This window comes from Hemibagrus wyckioides, linkage group LG24 (assembly GCF_019097595.1).
Source record: "Hemibagrus wyckioides isolate EC202008001 linkage group LG24, SWU_Hwy_1.0, whole genome shotgun sequence".
Taxonomy (NCBI): Eukaryota; Metazoa; Chordata; class Actinopteri; order Siluriformes; family Bagridae; genus Hemibagrus; species Hemibagrus wyckioides.
This window is the reverse complement of record NC_080733.1, coordinates 5,575,490-5,598,466: the sequence shown is the minus strand read 5'-3', so window position 1 is coordinate 5,598,466 and position 22,977 is coordinate 5,575,490. Positions and strand designations below refer to the sequence as shown.

The window sequence follows — 22,977 nt, the reverse complement described above, 5'->3', positions numbered from 1 at the left end:
ATATAATATAATATATTATATTATATTATATTATATTATATTATATTATATTATATTATATTATATTATATTATATCCAACTTACATGTATAACAATAAATCAGGAAACTCAGACACTCTATAGCCATCGTACTAAAATATACGATTTCACGTTTTCTTCTGGTGTCACGTATCGAGGCTTTTATTTTGAAAAACTACACTTTTGGCGGCCATTACTACTGTACGCTACTGCTGATTGTTTTCACTTTGTGGTTCCACTCTGCATTTATCCAGTACAGCAAGCGCGAGACGGAACAAAGGCCAAAACTGGTAAGAGAAGCAGGTGTAATTATCAGAAATCTATACGTAGACCTTACAACCAGCGCCATGTTTAAGGTGACGTTAAATTTTTCTTTAGTTTGTTCTTTTTACATTGGCAGAAGGTGATGTTAATGTCAGCTAGCATAGCTTATCTGTCTGCCCATGTGTATTTGCATAGAGTGGTCGTTAGCTTGTTAACTAGCTGGTTAAAAAAAAGTACTAGCTGCCTATACTAGCAATAAATACATCCTTTTGTAGCAGATAAATATTATTTTACAAATATTTTTGTAGTGTTGATGGCAATTGTTTAATGGCGACTAGCTTAAGATGTCCAAGTTTCTGACGCTTTATGTCTTTAGGAAATCTGTGGTTGCTTCTTACACTGTGGTTGCTTCTTACATTGTCAAAAGTTTTGGGACACACCTCCCAAGCATTCAGTTCAGGGGTTGGACTCGGTCCCTTATTTCCAGTGAAAGGAACTCTTAATGTTTCAGCATACCAAGACATTTTGGACAATTTTATTCTCCCAACTTTGTGTGAACAGTTTGGGGATGACCCCTTCCTGTTCCAACATGACTGCACACCAGTGCACAAAGCAAGGTCCATAAAGACATGGATGAGTGAGTTTGATGTGGAGGAACTTCACAGAGTCCTGACCTCAACCTGATAGAACACCTTTGGGATGAATTAGAGCGGAAACTGAGTCAGACCTTCTCGTCCATCATCAGTGCCTGACCTCACAAATGTGCTTCTTGAGGAATGGTCAAAAATTCCCATAAGCACACTTTTAAACCTTGTGGAAAGCCTTCCCAGAAGAGTTGAAGCTGTTATAGCTGTAAAGGGCGGGACAACTCCATATTTCATTCATGTGCATGTAAAGGCAGACGTCCCAGTGTTGGCCTGGCTCACAGTCTCTGCTCTAATTCATCCCAAAGATGTTGTATCGTGTTGAGGTCAGGACTCTGTGCAGGCCAGTCAAGTTCCTCCACACCAACCTGGACCTTGCTTTGTGCACTGGTGTACAGTCATGTTGGAACAGGAAGGGGAAGGGGTCATCCCCAAACTGTTCCCACAAAGTTGGGAGAATGAAATTGTCCAAAATGTCTTGGTATGCTGAAACATTAAGAGTTCCTTTCACTGGAGCCCAGCACCTGAATTCTGTGATTTGGTGGGGTGTCCCATAACTTTTTGGCAATATAGTGTATTTCTTTCATTACGTCCCCTTATTTTCTTTACTTTATTCCTTTATTCAGAATTGAGGAAATGAAACAAGGTCACGAGGACTCAAACACAAACCTATTTGTCTCATTGCTCAGTGAAGCGTCACTTTAAAGTGACTTGAATACATTCACCCACTGACGATGTGATGATGCTCAGGTTTATTAACTGTATAATAATCATACTCATCAACGCTGTAAAAAGTTACACGTCTTCATCTCATGTAGAATTATTTATAATAGTCTGAGATTTACTATAAGTTTCTCCAGTCCAAATTTTAATGTCTGAAGCAGGCTGTATTCATAGTCAAGGACTTTGCGTGTACCTGCTGTTTATTTAACATGATTAAGATTTTGCTTTTTGTATATTTCTCCCATTATTTTTATTTTTTTTTATTTTGGGAGGAATGGAGCATTTTCACCAGCACAAGCTAAAATAATAAAGCCCTCCTCACTGGAAGCGCTGATCCAGATGCCTCCATTTCATCAAAGTGCATTTTAAAAAACCTGACATGGCGGTCATCGTTATAGATGAGATTTCTTGGACATGGATTAAATATTTGTTAAGCCATGAAGGGGGAAATTAATCTAGATAATCTTATTCTTTCCTAATAGAATGTTGTATTCATTTTCGTGTTCATTTTTGTTATTATCTTTTATTATTTCATTTAAACAGCAACTGACTGTATGGTCTTTCTCTTATTCTTCCTACAGGACTTTTCCAGAGATACTTGCATAAGTGTGATATTAAACTAACAGGTCTGCCTGTGATCCTGTTATTAGGAAGGGCTCAGCAGTGCCTGGGAGCCCAGGGAGCCACTGTCTGAGTCCCTTGGGGTCAACGCCAAGAATCCAGTGACTATGAACGCCACAAAGGGAGGCCTGGTCATTTTCACGGCCAACTCCAACCCATCCAGCAGAGAGCTGGGTAAAAGGATTGCAGAGTAGGTTTGCTGTTGCAGTCTTCTGTTACGTGTGACTTTGCAGCGATGTCTGTTGGTTTAACTTTGGGCTTGTGTATTGTGTAATAGCTCTCAGGCTTGAATAGTTGAAAAGGGTAATCTGTATATCTCTGTTGGGGGGTTTAAACCTCAGCTGCTCCACAATGATTTATAACAGATGTTTGTTTTTACCCTCTAGGATTTTGGAAGAGAATCCATGCCACATTTACATGTCAAAGTGAAAGCAAAATGATTTAAAAAAAAAAATAGATTTTTAATGTTATATGTCATGCTGTGTGTACACTTGGGGTGAAATAGTATTAATATAGAAAGTAAAGAAGAAAAGAATTTGTAAGTTTTTGAACTGAAAGAGTGTGCAGACGCTACCTATTTTTATTTTACTTTGGTTTAATCTGTTACTTGGCGTATAAATAATTAGTGTATACTTCAAGTGAACCAAATAGTCAGAGCGTGAAACTGTTTTTACTCAAATGGGGAGTCTGAGTTCGAAATGTTTCTTGCATGTATGCAGTGTGCGCAGTATGCAAATCCACTTGAAGTTTGTTTGACTGTAGAAGAAGGGAGGGTGTGTGTCAATTTGGGTGTGTTTCCATACTCATCTAGTCTGTTGTGTGAGCATAATCTTCTACTCTGAGTGTCTGCATCATTGTCATGCTGAAAAATTTTTTCCCCCCTCAAGATGATGCAGTGTGATTCATTTCCTGGCATTCAAGTATTCTAATGGATTTTTTTTTTTAAAGCATCTCAACGCTGATGAAGCTGTCGCTGTGCTTCACAGAAACTTGGAGCCTTCTACTTTTTTTTTAAAAACGTTAGTTACTTAGATTTAGAAGTGTTTCGTAAGACTTGCTGCAAGGTTCATACCACATTCTCTTTCTTTTCATTGCTTGGTTTTGATGATATGCCTTTCATGATGGACACAGTGTTTGACCGTTCTGGACGGATTCTTTAAATCATGCTATCCTGATAATCTAACGGTCAGCTAGGGCTTCGATTTTATTTATTTTTATACAATGTTATTTCATGTCTGTTAGTGCGAGTTCAGAATCCTGCTCAGAGCAGTGTGGAGAGTGATTAATTACAGATGGTTAAATTCACTGATAGTGAGAGCTGTAGATCTTGGGTCTGGTCTCCAGATGTTTTCTGAATCTAATCAGCACTTTGACTTGCACTGACCTTGGCATTGGTCTCAGTGTATAAATGTGTTGCCTTTTCTTTTTGCAAGTTTAACATGAAGTAACTCTACGTTTAGGGGGAAAAAAGGCCGAATTACTGTCGCAAATTAAAAGATGAATCCAGCAAGTTTAAGTAAAGGGTTAAAAGGATTGAAGTGATTTTAAATTCTCAACCTTGAGTTTGTCTCATTTTCACTCAGACTCTATCTTAACTCACTTTTATTCGGGCTCAGTCTTCACATGTCGTATAACCGCTTAAGACTCAGTCTGGACTCGATCTTGGTCAGTCCTGGTCTCGAATACAGCCTGACTGACAACACACACAATTCAACGTTGACTCTTTTTTTCTTTTTATGGTCTGAATGCTAATTTAAATGCAGTGCATGTGGATATATACACTGATCAGGTATAACATTATGACCACCTGCCTAATATTGTGTTGGTCCCTTTTTTGCTGCTAAAACAGCCCTGACCCGTCCTGCACTGTGTATTCTGACACCTTTTTATCAGAACCAGCATTAACCTCTTCAGCAACTTGAGCAACAGTAGCTCGTCTGTTGGATCGGATCACACGGGCCAGCCTTCTCTCCCCACGTGCATCAATAAGCCTTGGCCGCCCATGACCCTGTCGCCGGTTCACCACTGTTCCTTCCCTGGACCACTTTTGATAGATACTGCCCACTGCAGACCGGGAACACCCCACAAGAGCTGCAGTTTTGGAGATGCTCTGATTCAGTCGACTAGCCATCACAATTTGTCCCTTGTCAAACTCGCTCAAATCCTTACACTTGTCCATTTTTCCTGCTTCTAACACATCAACTTTGAGGACAAAATGTTGACTTGCTGCCTGATATATCCCACCCACTAACAGGTGCCATGATGAGGAGATAATCAGTGTTATACACTTCATCTGTCAGTGATCATCATGTTATGCCTGATCTGTGTGTTCAGTAACATTAACTAATCTTTTATTTCCCACATCTCTGCAGAATAACTGATTGCTATACTTCTAAATGTGTTGCATGAAACTGTCTGAAGAAACCTGTATATATATATATATATATATATATATATATATATATATCTATCTATCCAGATAATGCTTTTGATGAAAACAGTACAGTATACAGCATTTTATACTGTGTATATGTATGTGATATCCCTATAGAAAAGTAAGGTGATGTAGTGTATATTGATGTGTATAATGTTTGTATTTTAGTGTGGCAGGGATATACGGACACACTTCTCCATCAGAGAATCAAAGTCAGTGAATTGGAAATTAGGTTCTGTTTCACTCTTCCTTATGTCCATGATCGTCAAGAATCGCCTGAATTCTGAGACCTCCCAAGATCTCCAGCTGACATTCAGTCATTTTTTCAGTTTCTTCTTGATTGCCTCCTGTCATATTGTCACCTCTGATGTATGTAGTTCTTTTTCTCATAACAGGTCTCTCCAGCTTTGCTAACCTCATTCCCTATCATTTTCCAAACCACTATGCTACATCCTAGCTCTGTGTTTTTGCCTCACAAGCTGCATTCACCTCTCACTCTACCCACCCTGCCATGCCAGGGTTTCTTTCACCACCATCTACTCAGAGCCTTGACACCACACCCTGATGTCTCTCACACATTATTGCACTTGCCAAACATATTCAACCAGGTAGCTACTGTACATATGTGTGGGGTTGAGGGTGATGGGAGAGTTGAGGGAGTCATAAAAACATCATTCAATCCTGTGAGAAAGGTTCCAGGGAAAGATGGTGGTGACTATTGCAAATATTGCATCATTTCATGACTTCCCTGCATTCTGTACACATAACGAGGCGTCTGGTGGTTCTCACTATGCTTCGGGCTTCTCTAGGGTTCAGGTACACGTGTAACTGTAACTAGCATTACATTTGGGTTCACAAACAATGGATGGAAAGAAACTCGGATGGAAGATATTTTTGCGCCTCCGTCAATTTCACTGATGTTGGCTTTCTGTGTCTCTTTTTTCCTTCTCTTTCCCTCCATTCTTCCTTTTTCGCCTCTGCTTCTGTACAGACGGTTGGGTGTGGAGCTTGGCAAGGTGCAAGTCTATCAGGAGGCAAACAGAGGTGAGACGACAGGATGTTTCCATACGACAACCAGGTTAAATTAAGCCGTGCTGCATATCAGAGGAGCGAAATGTGCTTTTATGCCAGCAAATTGTTCCTGTAAACTCCTGGATTTTTTCTTTTTGACCTGGTAGTATTCTAGAGTCTGCTTGATTGCACAAAGTGCTCCTTTCTTGCATTCCTTTCTAGGAAGTGCAGAGAAAGCAAAACGGGTTGCCAGGATACTGTAACACTGGCACACTATATTTTGACACAAAGCGAGGAGTGAATACACTTTTACACGCATTACAAGGATGGAAAGTTCTTTGTCTGTTCAGGGAACAATGCTTGTATAACAGTCTAGCACCAAACAGCAGAACTTAAAAACTAACTCATTTTGTTTCCTCACAGAGACACGGGTTCAAATCCAAGAGTCTGTTCGTGGTAAAGATGTCTTCATCATCCAGACTGTATCCAAGTAAGAAATTCTATCCTTTTAACGTGAACAAAAAGCCTCAGCTTCATTTACACGATTATTAAAACCTATTCTCAGCTGCACGGTTAAAGGGAGGTGGAATTGCAGGTTTTCTGTACTGCAGAATAATGAGATTATTATTATTATTGTATAATAAAGGGTGAAAACCAGCAGCCGTTTTTATGGCGCTTATTGTTTTCTCCTTTTTCCTGACAGGGATGTTAATACGACCATCATGGAGCTGCTCATTATGGTGTACGCCTGCAGGACCTCGTGTGCGCGGAACATTATCGGAGTCATTCCCTACTTCCCTTACAGTAAACAGTGCAAAATGAGGAAAAGAGGCTCCATCGTCTCCAAACTGCTGGCCTCCATGATGTGTAAAGCAGGTAAAGCTGCTGGGTTTACCGTAAGTAAATAAAAATTTAATTACATAACACCTTTCAGGAACAGATGGCAGAGGAAAGCGTTCAGGAACTGATGTGTAGTACAAGAATACGATACATAAAAGACAAAGTGGGTCTTTAGGTGCATTTTATAGGTTATGTCCATGAAGAGAAGTTTAGGAGCTACAATCTCAAAAACACAGTCTCCTATTGAGTGGAAAACAAGCAGCAATCCATAATCAGAGCAGCTTAGACTACTTTATATTATTGTATGCAGTGCTCCAAACATATTCATAAGAATCTAAAACAGGATTCAGAATTTAATTAGCCAATAAAAACATCAGTATTGGTGTAATATGAGACCTAGATGACTTGGATGCATTCAAATGTTGTTGTACTGCTAAGACATCTGACTTAGGAGGGACTTAAGACAGGAGGAGATAAACACATGTGTAATCATCTCCACCTTGGCTCTAGACACTCCTTGCCTGAGTTTAACAATATTCCTCAGCTTGTAAAATAAAAACAGGAGCAAACCAAGCAGTATCCCCAGTATCTTAGCTTATACATATCGCAATGCAGTGTTAGTAATTTTGTAGTATTTATTTAGCCTTGTTGTTGTGGGGTTTTTTTTTTGGACCAGGTTTGACTCATCTCATCACTATGGATTTGCACCAGAAGGAAATCCAAGGCTTCTTTAACATTCCAGTAGACAACCTGCGAGCATCTCCATTCCTGCTGCAGTACATTCAGGAAGAGGTGTGTAGTAGAGCGTCAGCAGCACACACTGTTCTTGCGGCTGATGTTCGCTCCTGTGATGACTAGATGCACCGATCAGGCATAACATTATGAGCAGTGACAGGTGAAATAAATAACATTGATGATCATCTCATCATGGAACCTGTTAGTGGGTGGGATATATTAGGCAGCAAGTCAACATTTTGTCCTCAAAGTTGATGTGTTAGAAGCAGGAAAAATGGGAAAGTGTAAGGATTTGAGCGAGTTTGACAAGGGCCAAATTGTGATGGCTAGACGACTGAATCAGAGCATCTCCAAAACTGCAGCTCTTGTGGCGTGTTCCCGGTCTGCAGTGGTCAGTATGTATCAAAAGTGGTCCAGGGAAGGAACAGTGGTGAACCGGAGACAGGGACATGGACGGCCAAGGCTCATTGATGCACGTGGGGAGTGAAGGCTGACCCGTGTGATCCGATCCAACAGACGAGCTACTGTTGCTCAAATTGCTGAAGTTGTTACTGATGATTCTGATAAAAAGGTGTCAGAATACACAGTGCAGGACGGGTCAGGGCTGTTTTGGCAGCAAAAGGGGGATCAACATAATATTAGGCAGCTGGTCATAATATTATGCCTGGTCAGTGTATAGTGACACATACACACTTCTTTTTTTTTTTTTATTTATTTCTTTGTTGTGTCTAAAATTCAATGCCAGATGGCCCCTTCACTGATTATTTAGACTGCTAGATTGCTCGTCCCTCTGATTCTTTCTGTCTAACACGCAGATCCCTGACTATAGAAACGCAGTAATTGTGGCCAAATCTCCAGCATCAGCAAAAAGGTAGTTTAGCAACTTTAAATCTATGAATAAGTGACTTGAAGCCAGTGCAGAAATTAGTCATGTCATAATTGTATAATGGTGTACACCCTGTGCTTTGCAGGGCGCAGTCGTTTGCTGAAAGGCTGCGGCTTGGCATTGCCGTGATCCACGGCGAAGCGCAGGACGCCGAGTCCGATCTTGTGGATGGACGACACTCTCCGCCTACGGTCAAAAACATCGGCGCCATCCATCCCAGCCTGGAGATACCTTGTAAGCACTTTTGTGCAGCACTTATTATTTCTAATCTGTACTAATCATCATTTACCTCATGATTATTAATGTGGGTCTTTTATTTTATCGCACAGTACTCATTCCAAAAGAAAAGCCTCCTATAACCGTAGTGGGAGACGTAGGAGGTCGGATCGCCATCATCGTGGTGAGATTTTAAGATCGTCTAAAGTATTAGATTTTGTTTTTTTGGTGCCACGTTTAAGACCCATTAATGACTGAAACGTTTGGTCTGATGTTTCTTGTCGTTTATAGGATGACATTATCGATGATGTGGACAGTTTCCTGGCAGCTGCTGACACGCTGAAGGAGCGAGGAGCTTATAAAATCTTTGTCATGGCCACTCACGGAATCCTGTCCTCTGACGCACCACGTCTAATAGAGGAGTCTGCCATCGATGAGGTCTGTAGTCAGATATAATTATCCGCAAGAATTACATTTTTTTTTTCTATCCTCTAAACACTAATTTATACTTGATATTAACTTTAATATTAACCGCCACGCGTATTCTGCGATCATTTGTCGTATCGCTTTGAAACTAACGCAATGAGGCAATGCAAGTCAAGTCAAGAAGCTTTTATTGTCATTTCAGCAATATGTAGCTGATGCAGTACACAGTGAAATGTTTCTCCAGGACCCTGGTGTTACATTAAACAAGTGTAAATAGTGTAGAGATTGTGTAGCACCATGTGACAGCATCCCAATCAGAATAAACAACCTAACACTGTGTCTCAAATCGCATACCTGTGCACTATTCTAACCTCTTTGACCTACTGAGAGCTCTGTTTTGAGAAGCTGTTTGGTGGATTAGGCAATGTTTCTGAACGTGCAGTGAGGGTTGATTAGATAATGAGAAGGCACACAGATAATGAGGAGGCACATCGACTGCAGAAACAGAAAAACAGCTTGTCGGTGTGTTTAACATCGCTGTGCATAAAATCGCATAAACGTTACAGTTCATGAGAACCGCATTAGAGATGTTAGGGGCTCCAGGATGCCACCTAGTGGATGCTGCTCATGTAGATAAGATACTCGAGCAAGTTTGTGAACAGTGCCGTGTGGTGAAGTGTAATTACTTCTCAATAATCTGCTCGAACCCTCCGTAGGTGGTCGTCACAAACACCATTCCACACGAGATCCAGAAGCTGCAGTGTCCCAAGATCAAGACGGTCGACATTAGCATGATCCTGTCCGAGGCAATCCGTCGCATTCACAACGGAGAGTCGATGTCTTACCTGTTTCGCAACATAGGCATGGATGATTGACAGCTTTGTCACCTCCTGTTTCATCACTGCCAGTTGCGTAATGTGCACAAAAGTCTGTTGTCCCCACCCCCCCTCACATTACACAAACTTTGTGGCCAAAACCATTTTTTTCCCCTCTATTTGTTAAATTGTGCTTAAAGGCCATTACACTTTTTTTTTCTTTATAAAACTTTTTTTTTTTATTTAATTTTATTGCTTTGCGCATATTCTGTTCACTTACTAATCACTGCAGTGTGGTTTTCAGAGAAGTTTGGGAAAGGGTGAGTTCTGGGAAATACCCTTCACTGATGTTATTGGTTAATTTGTAATAATTTAAAGAGAAAAACACTGGCTGTTTTTGTTTGTTTGTTGATGTTTAAATTGAATACCAATTTGTACTTTGTTTGCTACCATCGAATTGATACTAATTAAAATGGCTAATCAGGGTTCAAGTGCTTTGATAAATATCGACAGCCATTGTATTTATTTACACTCTCGGGGAGGACGGATTCTTTCACATGGCCAACAGTATCGACAAATATTAACACAGCGATCATCTCTTAGCACTCTGCCATATAAGCGTACCAGTCTTCGCCTCATGACTTGTGTAATCACTGTGCTACTGGATAATTAAATGTGTCATTTATTCGGCAAGTTCTTTGAATCTCTTAACACCCGATTGAATTATTTCTTAACAGACCTTTTAATTAACGAGCAAAAAATCCGCTTGACCTAGCAGTAGATTATTAAGTAGAAATATATTTCATGCTAAGATGTTTAAATTCAGCACACGAAAGCGCATCTGCTTTACTAGTTACGGCGATCTTTTTGCTTAACTTTTTGACTTTTCCAGTCAGTCTGTTTGCAGGGCCTTTTGTTATTGTACTAATCCATCATGCTGTCACATTTCCTCACAGCACTCGATGATGATGAAGATACAATAAATAAATAAATTAATATAAATGCTATCGCTGTTTTGCTTTAATTCCGTGTGTGTGTTATATTTGTGTAAAAGTCAGGAGAGGGCAGTCAATTCACAGTATGGTGTAAGCTCTGGAGCATGATAGAAATGAACCCACAGTGTGTTTTTATGATTATTGCTAGAATGGTTTAGGGAATACTAGATCTGTTTTAAATCATTCGACAGCTCTGTAGTACTGTTTGTGTGAATTCGCTGGAATTTTTTGTGCTACCGTTGGCGTACCAGACCCTTTCAGGAAAAGGGTGTGAGTCCTTCATTCTTCTGTAGTTCAATCCTTCCAGGCGCTGTAGAGAAGCTGATAGAATTGTGGGACTGGTGCCATATCCACATATTGTGCCATGTTGTTTTGGTGAAGGTGTAACCGGGTTTTTTTTTTTTTTTTTTTTTTTTTTTACACACATTTCCAACAGCAATAGAAACTAGGCAAGGGTGTAAGGAATATATATTTTATAAAACAAAACATCTGATGGTTTTTTGTAATTAACAAACATCATAGCTTCTCTTTTTAAGCTGTTAGGCAAAAATCCCCTTTCACTGAAGCCCTATATGTGTTAAGGCTACTTACAGAACATGCAGCCTGGCCTGCACTCGTACCCAGTTTCATGAGGAAGTACTAACGCTTTCTGGTATTTATTCCTCTTCCCCACACAAAGAAAGAAACAAAGGGAAGAACACATTTTGGCTGTCTCACTAAAAATATATTAAAAACACTTTATAAGCAAGATTTAAAAACACTTCTCGGTCACATCCCGATAACAAAGGACACATCTGTGTCTTCCTATTCGTTGAGAACCTTCCCATTATATATATATATTTTTTTACATTTTATTATTTGGCAGCTTTGGCTAGTATGTAATCATGTACTGTAGGTGATGGAAGAGAAAAAAAGAAAAGTTGTTTTGTTGTAAAACGGGTACGGTCTTATCATTAGGACAGATTGATCAGTTAACAGTGTGTATTGTTTGGTGTACAGTTCCTGTTAGGCCAGTCAGAATGGTAAGTGCTCAGAAACACACACACCTTCACCCTTGATGCACTTTCTGTCTTTCTCCATTACTCCACTGTAATTGGTGTACAGCTACAGTTTGCATCCTGACACCGATATGACATGCGCTTGCTGTGTAAGCGTACAGCTAGTGAAGGCTATACAAAGGGCATGTCTCAATAAAAACATGAATTCTGCCTTCTTACACTTTTCCACTGCAGGGAGAAGTGTGTGGTCAGCACAAAGACCGCCTGAGTTATATTTTTGAACTATTGTACCTTATACTGCGTTTATTAACAGGCTTTTCAAGGCATTAACATATGATACGCGGATTACTTGATTATATTTTAAGAGATGCTTTTCAGGCGATAAACAGGTATTCATTAGGAGTTCCTGAGCTCATCACCTCTTACTTTGCTTTCTCATTTAAAATCTAGACCATTAAAAACCTTAAATGTGTTATATTAAGTTTGTAAATAAATAATATAAATAAAAGACTATTATTAACAAATACTGTTAATGCTTTTCCTGTATATTTTACACTGCATCATTTTAACCCTATGGGATATTTTACCATTAAACTTGCCTGCTCCTTTCCTTATGTAGTCAACAACAATAACAACAAAAAAAACAACAACAAAAACAAAAAAAACAGCATCTTTCCCTGTTGCTTCTGATCTTCATCACATTCACACGGTCCAGCCTTCTCTCCCCACATGCATCAATGAGCCTTGACCGCCCATGACCCTGTCGCCGGTTCACCACTGTTCCTTCCTTGGACCCCTTTTGATAGATACTGACCACTGCAGACCGGGAACACCCCACAAGAGCTGCAGTTTTGGAGATGCTCTGATCCAGTGGTCTAGCCATCACAATTTGGACCTTGGTCAAACTCGCTCAAATCCTTACCCCTGCCCATTTTTCCTGCTTCTAACACATCAACTTTGAGGACAAAATGTTCACTTGCTGTCTAATATATCCCACCCACTAACAGGTGCCATGATGAGGAGATCATCAATGTTATTTATTTCACCTGTCAGTGATCATAATGTTATGCCTGATCTGTGTATTTTGAGGGTACTACAATATTTGTTCTTTTGCCTCTTTTTGTTCTTTTGCATTCTTTTGTGTGTGTGTGTGTGTGTGTGTGTTGCACAAAGGGTGTTCATAATAATTGGATGTGCTGTGAAAACCTGTTTCACAGCTGGAGGGAAAGATTCCACGATTATTTCACTGAGGCAAGCATGAGGCACTGAACTTCATAATTAGTTTTCTCATGTTACATCCTTAAAATAACATATACACTGATCAGCCATAACATTAAAACCATCTGCCTAATGTTATTCAGGTGTTACTAAAACAGATCTGAGCTGACTCGGCAAGACTTGTGGTATCTGGCACTGAAATGTTAGCTGCAAAATCTTCAAATCCTTTAAGCTGCGAGGTGAGGCCTCCATGAACATACATGTTTGTCCAGCACATCCCATAGATGATTGGTCAGACTGAGATCTGTGGAATTTGGAGGCCAAGTCAGAGATATATGTCATGTTCCTGAACAGTTTCTGCATTATCCTACTGCAGCTAAATAAGCCACTGCCATTAGGGAATATCCATGAAGAGGTGTACTTTCTTTGTAATAATGTTTAGGTAGGTGGAACATGTCAAAGTAACCTCTATATGAAAGTCAGGACTCAAGGGTTCTGTGTGTGTGTGTCTGATACCTTTCTATCAGAGCTAGCATTAACATTTTTCAGCAATCTTTAATACAGTAGCTTATCTGTGGGACCAGACAGACTAGCCTTCGCACCCTATGTATACCAGTGAGCCACTGGGCTGTCATGAACCTGTTGCCGGTTCAGTGGTTGTTCTTCCTTGGACCATTATATACCAGAACACTCCACATGACCTGCTGTTATGGAGATGTTCTGACCCAGTTGTCCAGCCATCTGATTCTTACGCTTTCCCGTTTTTCCTGCTTAAAAACCATCAACTTCATGAACTGACTGTTCACTTGCTGCCTAAGATATCCCCTTGACACGTGTCATTTTAAAGATCCACTTCACCTGGTGTATACATGTACTCTGTATTTATACAGTACATCTACATTCAGCATATAGATTCCAGATGACAGATTGAAAGCTAACACATTTAAAAAGCACCTGCAACGTTATCACTTTTTATCTTTCTCCATAATACTCTTTTTTGGATTCGTTTGAGAAGTGGAGTCAGCACTTCTCTCTTTCAAGGTACTTTTGGAAGTTTTTGGAAACGACGTTCCTCTAAAAGAAAACCTTCCTTCTGTGGTTGACGCAGAACGCTGCCTGAAGCTTGACCGGTGTAATTGGTTGAACTGCATTCTATCCTGCTGAGCCTGAGGCTGTTTCTGAGAAGAATGGTGATGGTCCGCTGACAGTTCTGTCTGCAAGGCTCTGAGCCGAGTTTGGTTTGATCTAATGGGAACCGTGTGTCTCCTGGGAAGCTTGGCAGGAGTTGCATAAAGATCATTAGAAGCGCTGTTTTGGGCCAACTGTCTTGCAGGTAGATCATTTTGAACTCCAGGAGTGGATACAGCAGGTGTAGTAAGATGATTACTGCTGTGGAGTTTGGTGACAGATGCTTTGGTTGAAATGAGCTTGGTTTCACGTGTTGGAATAGGTTTAGGCTGAGGTGAGACCCGATGTAGCTGCAAACAGTAACATAATTCAATTTCACCAAGTTATTTCACAGAACATCACTAGAGTTAACTGTGCACTTACCTGTTTGTTAGTTAGTAAAAAATCAACCCTGTTATTTATAATAAAGTAATATTTGGTTTGTTAGATACACAGGTGTAGAAGTAAATTCTTACCTTCCGGATATTTCTCTCTAACTTGGATTTGACCTCAGGCTGGTTCTTGCTCTCTTGCTGCACACACAGATGCTCCAGTGTCTTCCTTTTCAGAGGATAGATATCAACACTGAGCTTTACAACCTTAAAGCCGGTCAGTATCTTTGGGTTTAGCCGCTTGTCCACAGTTTGGGCTGCTGCCTTTGGTTCCGAATTAAAGTTGTCCATGTCTTTGACCTCTGTGGCCTGCTGGTTGGTTGACTCCTCTGCAATCAACGGTTTGTTTTGATAAGACAATTCTTTATGACCACTTTCAGTATTTGGGTTATTTTCTTTTTGTAAACAAGTGTTGAAAGATGCTGATTTTGACAGGGGTGGCAAGTCTGTGTCAACAGGCACAGATTTGAGGTTAGATGCATAACTAAACCCTGAGTACATCTCTGGGTTTAACCTCAACAGCGGCACTTTGTTGACCATATCAGAAAACACGATGCACTGTGCTTCTGCAGTTTTTTGCACTGCAACATAAGGGACAGCCACGTGATCCTGCAGTAATGACTTGTTTACTAATAGCGGTGATTCAGGACTGTCGTTCCTTTCTACAGGTTTTGCGTCAAACATATGATTTACTACTGAATACGATTCACATTCTGTATTTTCATCAGCTGCTGTGTGTGTATCAGTCTTCGCTAGGTGCAGTAGTTCACTCTCTGTTCCTTGCTGTGAGGTAGAATCTGTTTCCTGTATTAGATTGGCAATAGAAACAGTTTCAGACAAACCCTTTACTCCGATCACTGACGTCAACTCCAAATCAGCTGTCACCCCAGTTAAGTGTTGGACATGACACTCTTCTGGTGATGCACATTGGAGTTTAGACTCTTCAGTTTCTTTTATAGCCTCATGGCTTGATGCACTTTTACATGAGCCAGACAAGGATTCTGTGGCATTGTTTGGCTCATCCGGGTACCTGGATACAGCTGAGGTCACGTTAACCATCCCTACGCTCTCAGAATCAACAATCACACTCCCTCTGCACTCAAAATACTCTTCTGATGAAAACGACGACCTGGAGTCAGAATAGATACTATTTCCATTCTGTCCTGTAGAGTCTACATGATCTGTTTCGTGTGTATCTGGTTCTATAAGATTCTGTATGTTCCACTGGTTGTCTTGGAAATCTTTATTACCGATGGTTTCTGTGATATTCTCACAGCTTTGTTTGTCTGATGTAGTTTCCGGTTGCACAGCTGGAGTATGAGTTGTTTCTGTATTACACTCATCACTGTCAGATGGTGTTATATTCTCAATTAGCGGATTCTCTGATATTCGAGAATCTTTACATGGTTCAAAACTAGTGCAGATATTCTCAGCATCCACTTTTTCTCTCTGCTTGGATAGGACATCGGTTTGGTTTTCCACACCATCATCCACAGGTGAGTTTACCTCATCCTTCTTGCTGCTGTGAGCTGGATTCGGATCCGGAATAGGGGCCAGACACACAACCTGATCTTTCAGACTGTGAGGTGGAAATATCTGCTGTGGATAATTGCAGTGTTCGTTCTTTTCCTCCAGTATATTTTGGGGTTGCATGGTCAGCTGCTCATTGGCTAAAGAAAAATTTTGAGAGGTAGGGCTTGGACAAAGCTTCTCAGACAGAGACTCTTGGGGTATGTGGATCGGGTCTTTAAATCGGATAGCTTGCGTGACCTCAAAGAGCTCTGAACGTGTAAGGTGAGCTAGTAGCGGTTTATTACAGTCCCTTATATTTATGAAGCCAATGACATCACTTGGTGGATCTGGCTCAGGCCAAACTGGCAGGTAGTCAATCATGTTAGCTTTTTCTAAGTGGAGCAATCCAGGATGAATGTAAGGACCTACTGACACTTCCTTCATTTGTTTAATGCTGTTACTCTTGGCTGTACACGTCTCAGAAACCATATGATTGTTGCTAGCAGCATCAGAGACTAGAGCATATTTGGGGTTGATGAGTTTTAGGGCCATGGTGGTTGAAGGCTGCAGAGGAGGTGCTGCTTTAAAGATGGGTTCTAGCTTTTGCTCTTTCTCCAGATTTATTTTATTCATGTCAACAGCATTAGACATTATATACAAGTCTTGGAACATCTGGTCAAACAAGTCCACAGCCTGGCCTGTGAGAACAGTAATGATGCTCCGGTCTAATCTCGAGGCAGTCCATGTGAAACTGAAATAAATAAAAACAACAACACCTGGATTACATGTGGTCCCTTAATGAAAACACAGCATAAAGTGACTCATATATTTATAAATACTATGATTGGCTCAAACTAGTCAATAAAATTAAACTGATCAGAAAATTCAGTGTGTTGAAAAATTACTCAACCCCCTTAAATGTCTGAATTACGAATGACCCTTAAACAAAGTGTTCAAGGTAGTAACAAATATTTGCTTTCATTTCATTTGCATTCAATTCATTAAATGGCAGCAGATCTTAAAAAAAAAAGAAGCAAAATTATTCAACCACTCCAGTATTCAACCACTTCCTGATAGACCCAGCGTTTGCTCCAATAATAGCTTTGCATCTGTTAAGGTATGCTTCTTACACTGTTTGGGAATGATTTTTGGTCAAATTACTTCAAATTTCCTCCAGGCCCTTCAGGTTGGTTGGATGACTGTATTTACAAACAGTTTCACAGATACAGACACAGATTCAGGTTTGGATTTTGACTTGACCACTGCATGGCTTTGACCTTTTCCGGCAAAAATGTGAAGTTTCACTCAAGCTTTAGCAGACTGAAACAGATTCTATATACTTGTAATATCCCTTTGTATTTTACTCCACCCATTCCTGATTGAGAATCTTGGTCTCATCACACCAAATAAAACCCCACATCTTCACGGAATCAGGCCCATGCTTTTACCCTCCCATATAGTCCTCTGTTATGCAGAACTAGTTGTCTTCACTCCACCCTCCAGTCACCCGTTCTGAGAGAGGTCCTGACCTTGACCCTGACCTTGCTATCGCTTAGGAAGCAGCATGCACTTCCTCAATCTTGATCTAACGTGTTTACTAGGATGTCCATCCTCTTTCATATTTCCAGCCTATTTCTAAGTTCTAAAAGTCTTTTGCCATAAATCTTTTTCCCCAGAGGCCAAAAATGGAATTTCCACCTTTCATGTCCATGTTCAGCTTTGAATTCCTTTGTCATGTCCCACTCCACCTCCACAGTGGTGGTCACTGCCTTATATAAAAGTCAGACATGTACGAGTTTGTACTTGTAGTATTTCTGTATTTCCGTTTCTTTAAAAAAAAAAAGAAGAAGTACATGTTGATATCAAACCCATTTCTGCTCTCTGAGCTTCTCCAAGTGCTTGTTCATAAGCATCTAAAATTTAAAGGTGTATTTCCAACCATCCTAATTTTATATCAGGTGTGTAGCCATAAAATAATTCATTTGTTTATACTGGTTAACTATAACTTCTTTGAATCCTCTGTAGTCTTCATTTTTTACTTCTTTCTTCAGAGTCACAGTTTCAGGCCAACTGTGTCCACGTTAAGACAATATCTTTCATCTGGAGCTTCCACATCCATCGGGGTTAAATACTTATGCAAGCAGTTTTCGCTTTTCCTTGAAATTCTTGCTGACCAATACTTAATCTTGATTGAACATTGACTTCAAAAGATCACGAGTTTGCAACGAAGCTATTAACAGGGTGAATATGTGTAATTATTGTTATTCATACATATATGATCAATTCGAAGGAGGTTCAATACTTTTGCAAGCCACTGTAAGGCCAAACAAATGTCCAAACAGTATTAAAAAAGCAAAACAAAATAAACCAGGAATACTAGTTTGTGAACTGTCTGACCTGTAGGATCCTGAAACGGCTTTGTCTCCATCAACAAACATGAATCTTTGACACTGGCTCCCACATACTTTCTTGGACGAGCGAGTGAAAAAGCCGGTTCCTCTGATGCTCCGCACTCTCAAGTTCTAAACAGTACCAGAAAAAAAAAAAACATTAGGTTGCATCTCAATCATCTCCCTAGTTCAGAAGCCAGGGTGCTGATCACAGAGTCGGCCATTTTAATATCTCTCTCTTTAAATCACAATATCCTCCAGTGCACTGGAACTCTTCCTTTACTGGGAGTGATGTCATATTTTCTGAAGCCTCTCAGCTTGTAAAAAGGGTCGATGATCTCTCAGCCAACTTTGTCTACAAATATTAACAGCTTGTTTTTGTTACTGTATGAAATCGAGACATCGGTATCCCAGTGTGGAGTGAGCCTGGGTCCTGATCAGTACCAGTGCTCAATATACAAAATACACAATATACTAATTCACAGTCTAGGGAGCTAGGGAGCTGTGTGAGACGCACCCTGAGTGCTCTTCTGCATAGTGTTTAGGCCTATGTGTTATGCGACTTACAGGTGAAAATGTTATAATGAAAACGTAACTAAATAATGTAAATAACGAATGGAAATTTTTCTGACAAGCACAAGACAGACACATGAGAGATTCTGAGCACAAGTACCCCCAGGGGGCAGGCATGTGGACTCGCTTTTGTGATCTCTGGATACAGTAGCAAACACAGAGCTTAATAACTCTCCGCATTTTGTCCTTCGTGTCTCTGAAAAAAAACAACAACAACAGTAAAAGGGTGTCTAAATAATGTTACCCTTCTTTAATTGCTTTATTAAACAGCCTTAAATACATATGTCCATACAATATCTTTTTTATTTATAAAGGCTTTCAACATAAAACCACTTGTTCATCAGTCGTTTTTCTTGCGTTTTCTTACTGTGTAAGTGTTAAACAGCTCAGATTTTATCACGGTTCTACTGAACGATGACATTCGTTTAACAGTGTGACGTTTGTAACTTCTGAGAAAATGACAAATTAAGGTGTATTACATAAGTACTGTGGTCAGACACAACCGCGGCTTGTATAATTTTTAGGGATTTTAAGGTCATACTTTAGACACATTACACCCCGCATCCTTATTTTCCTACTTCAGAAAATACGAAGCTGCATTTAGTCTTAGTGCAAGATTTATTTATTTTTTTTTACAGTAGATATTATAGGGATCTATCTGGATAAAGTGCTGTTTTGAGATATGGTACATGAAGGGTTCAACATTTCTAGCAATAACTCAGAAGTGCTTTACAGCTCAACAAACCTTACCTCTTAAGGTTACTTTAAATGTACATGATCGTATCGATGCAACTTAGCCCCTTTAAAACCACATTATGATCAAATACGTATTTCCTTGAAATATTTCACAATATTTAAATAAACATGTAGTACATATTTCTGTGCAACCTCAACCACAAGCATGTCTACAGGTTCAAGCCAAATTTCAGTTCCCAGTTCACAGTGTATGCAGTGTAATGTATTGCTAAGGTTACTGGAGGCTAGCCACAATATGAGCTTTTCACTTTTCTAAAGTCTGTAGCTTTTGCGGAAAAATAAAAAAATCCTCCACTGATGACATGCATGTTGTTAACTCATTTTTCCACCAAAACACCAGATAGAATCTTACTGAGGTCACGATTTTCGTTAGTGCATGTACAACACGCGCGCAAATTCCTCCAATCTCATTCTCAGCAACTCATATCTGATTTTCTGCAATGTCCTTGATGATCATCTGTGTTTTGAATCTGTCTGAAACCCCAGGTCAAACAGAAAGCATGAAGTGACACTCAGATCTACTCTGCCTCAGACCAGATTCAACTAAGGAGCTTTTGTGTCACACTTTTCTGACACTGTTACAGTTGTTGCTCTTCTTCTTTCAGCTGCTCCCATTAGGGATCACCCCAGAGGACCATCTGATCCACATATTTGATTTGGCACAGGTTTTTACACCAGATTCCCTTTCCTGGCATAACCCCTTACATTTCTATCTGGGCGTAGGACCAGCACTGAGAGTGCACTGGCACGTTTCGTACAACACTCAGTGACTGGGTTGCCTGAGAATCAAACCCGAGCCATGCTGCTGAGAGCACAGGATTCTGATACTGTTAAAGTGATTTAATTCACAGATTATTACAGCATTCGTCTCTAAACTCAAAAAGACAGGACATACCTTAAGGTGTCCTGTGTGCATTGAGGCACTCTCACACATTTTCAGAAAGTGTGGAACCCCAGTAACGTCCAATATGATGTATACAGCTACATTACGCTTGAAACTGGCATACAAGAGATCTTTAAAGATGTCCACATCTGTAAACAAATCCATGACCACGGCAATAACCTGTAAATGAATTACATTTTATTATTCGCCAAGATTCGGTGATTGCAACATTTTAACCAGAAAAAGATTATTCTGCAAAACCACTTCAAATCTCACTTCCGATTACAAGACATATTTCGAAGCAGTTAGTAACACTTTGTCATACTGATAAATATTGGACTCTGTATCTACTGTAACCTTTATCTAAACTCAGGCTTACTAACTGCATGTGATTGACTATGATCACTGGACTTTGTCTTGTATGCTGTCAATTTTTCATGTACGTAATTTAGTTTTATTTTCCCTGAACTCGGGTTCATTCCGACATGGGAATGAGCTCCAGATTGGGTTTTCTTACTATACTCTTTATACAGTTTTACTTATGATAAATAAGACTATGAACATCTGATATCTGATTCAAATAAATACTAAATACTATCAAATAAATGATATATAAATCATGCTGTGTGAATATTGACATTAGGACTGTTTTTTCATATTTAAATAAATAAAATGAAATAATTCTACTCCTTCTATTTCTACTTCTGCTACTACTAACAGCTGAGTCAGTACAGGAGGAATAGTAAATAATTGGACTCCCTAGGGCTCCTATATGAAGGAGGAAATTAATGCGCATGCGCTGAAAAGTTAAATTGCCCATGACATAATATATAAGCCTAATATTAATCAGTAAATATTTCTGGCAAATACTAAAATACATATAATCAAACTGAAAGTAATGATATATTTTAAGATAAAACTTAATATAAATGAATGCTATAATTATAACTACTTTACAATAAAGCTTTTCATTATTTTTTTATATTTATATTTATATATGTATATATATATATATATTTTTTTTTTAATAAAATTTAATACAATTATTGTATTTTATTTAGTAAATTTTATTCATATTGTTGCTATTGCTAATAAGAATAATATCTCACCTTCTGTGCTCGTGCTATGGTTCTCCTGATGACCTCTTTAATGTGCGCGCCGCCGTCTAGGGGCGGCTGCGCGTGCACGGTGACGCGGGTCACTCCACGGTAGCTCGCGCGCTGAGGCCAGCCGAGCTCCAGTTGCGGGAGAGAGTCATCCGAGCGCTCTGGCCAGTACTGGAGGGACAACCGCGTCTCTGCACGGTCCCCATCAAACCCGGCTGAGTAAACAGGTAAATCCGGACAATATGGTTCCACGGAGGTGGACAGCTGAGCGAGCTCCAGGTCCGACAAAAATGGCCGAATCCGGTTGGTCTTGATGAACTCCTGGAAGCTGTCCGGACCTTCGTCCAGCAGCCTCTCCAGTGCCAGCCTCTGCTCCTCGCTGTACAGGAACTCCGGCTTGGACTCGTTCGTGCGTAAATTAACATGGTACTCGTTTAGACACTCAATCTGAGACAGAGCCATTATTAAAGATGATAAAATTTTATAAAGGTTTTCCAATAGCTTTAAGTCATTATTTTTAAGTGTATCGGCTCACACTAGTTGTGTGGTAATAACCTGCTGCTGGAGCAGTGGTATAACGCGTTCTTACGCATAACTCCATACATGAATATTCCCAACTGTTATCGGAGTGTTGCCAGATTGGTTAGACCTGACGGTTTTTACATACACTATATTTCCAAAAGTTTTGGGACACTACTCCAAATCATTGAATTCAGGTGTTGTTTTTCAGGGGTTGGAACTGGCCCCTTAGTTCCAGTGAAAGGAACTCTTAATGCTTCAGCATACCAAGACATTTTGGACAATTTCATGCTCCTAACTTTGAGGGAACAGTTTGGGGATGACCCCTTCCTGTTCCAACATGACCGCACACCAAGGTCCATGGATGAGCACGTTCTTCATTTCAACTTTCTCAAATCATTTGCTTACTGCACAGGAGCTCTGTCACGACTGGTTTAAGCCTCTTTTATACAATTCTGTGCTTCCAGCTTTGTGGTAATATGTGTGTGTGGGTGTAATGATCCACAAACATTTGGTCATTTATGCAATAAGTATTGAATATTTAAACTTTAATATCTAGAATATTTATTATTTATTCTATATTTCTGAATCCACAATATTATGTAATGCAATATTTACAACCACAATTGGAATTTCAACAGAAATGACTTTTTAATACTTGGCTTAAAATGACTGGATGTGTATTGTGAAGAAAATGGAAGTAATTCTATGCAGACTCTAAGGCGAGCGTTTTAATAGATTTCACAATAATATATCTGACTAAATGAGCCCATTTAGCAACATTTTCTGTATAATCCACAGCTGTTGTAAGGTGAGGAGGGAGGATTTTCTGCT

At 39.8% G+C, this 22,977-nt stretch overlaps 2 protein-coding genes across 4 annotated transcripts; one reads left to right on the top strand and one right to left on the bottom strand.

The window, feature by feature from the left end:
• The first annotated feature begins 112 nt into the window (after positions 1-112).
• prpsap2 (phosphoribosyl pyrophosphate synthetase-associated protein 2) lies at positions 113-10,636 on the top strand. Of its 3 annotated transcripts, none has more exons than XM_058377761.1 (11): positions 113-309; positions 2,301-2,461; positions 5,697-5,749; positions 6,140-6,206; positions 6,420-6,592; positions 7,233-7,348; positions 8,107-8,162; positions 8,263-8,411; positions 8,507-8,577; positions 8,685-8,831; positions 9,536-10,636. In XM_058377761.1, exons 2-11 carry the CDS (start codon positions 2,379-2,381, stop codon positions 9,692-9,694), a joined length of 1,074 nt encoding a protein of 357 aa, XP_058233744.1. In that variant the 5' UTR covers positions 113-309; positions 2,301-2,378; the 3' UTR covers positions 9,695-10,636. The 3 variants fall into 3 exon arrangements, with proteins under 3 accessions (XP_058233744.1, XP_058233742.1, XP_058233743.1); XM_058377759.1 differs by having other exon boundaries at positions 191-309; positions 2,232-2,461; XM_058377760.1 differs by lacking the exon at positions 5,697-5,749 and having other exon boundaries at positions 191-309; positions 2,232-2,461.
• Positions 10,637-11,084: 448 nt separating this feature from the next.
• fam83ga (family with sequence similarity 83 member Ga) lies at positions 11,085-22,369 on the bottom strand. Its single transcript, XM_058377758.1, has 5 exons — positions 21,628-22,369; positions 20,531-20,698; positions 18,314-18,438; positions 14,489-16,667; positions 11,085-14,323 (listed from the first exon to the last, which is right to left on the bottom strand). The coding sequence occupies exons 1-5, from the start codon at positions 22,084-22,086 to the stop codon at positions 13,811-13,813; spliced, it is 3,444 nt and encodes a 1,147-aa protein (XP_058233741.1). The 5' UTR covers positions 22,087-22,369; the 3' UTR covers positions 11,085-13,810.
• Between the last annotated feature and the right edge of the window lie 608 nt (positions 22,370-22,977).

Coding starts and splice junctions, on each gene's coding strand:
- prpsap2 (XM_058377761.1), top strand. CDS start 2,379: ATGAACGCCACAAAGGGAGGCCTGGTCATTTTCACGGCCAACTCCAAC. Junction 7,349..8,106: donor TGCAGTACATTCAGGAAGAG/GTGTGTAGTAGA, acceptor TCTAACACGCAG/ATCCCTGACTATAGAAACGC. Junction 8,412..8,506: donor TCCCAGCCTGGAGATACCTT/GTAAGCACTTTT, acceptor TTTATCGCACAG/TACTCATTCCAAAAGAAAAG.
- fam83ga (XM_058377758.1), bottom strand. CDS start 22,086: ATGGCTCTGTCTCAGATTGAGTGTCTAAACGAGTACCATGTTAATTTA. Junction 18,439..20,530: donor TGCACACAGGACACCTTAAG/GTATGTCCTGTC, acceptor GGTACTGTTTAG/AACTTGAGAGTGCGGAGCAT. Junction 16,668..18,313: donor GCCGTTTCAGGATCCTACAG/GTCAGACAGTTC, acceptor TATTTATTTCAG/TTTCACATGGACTGCCTCGA.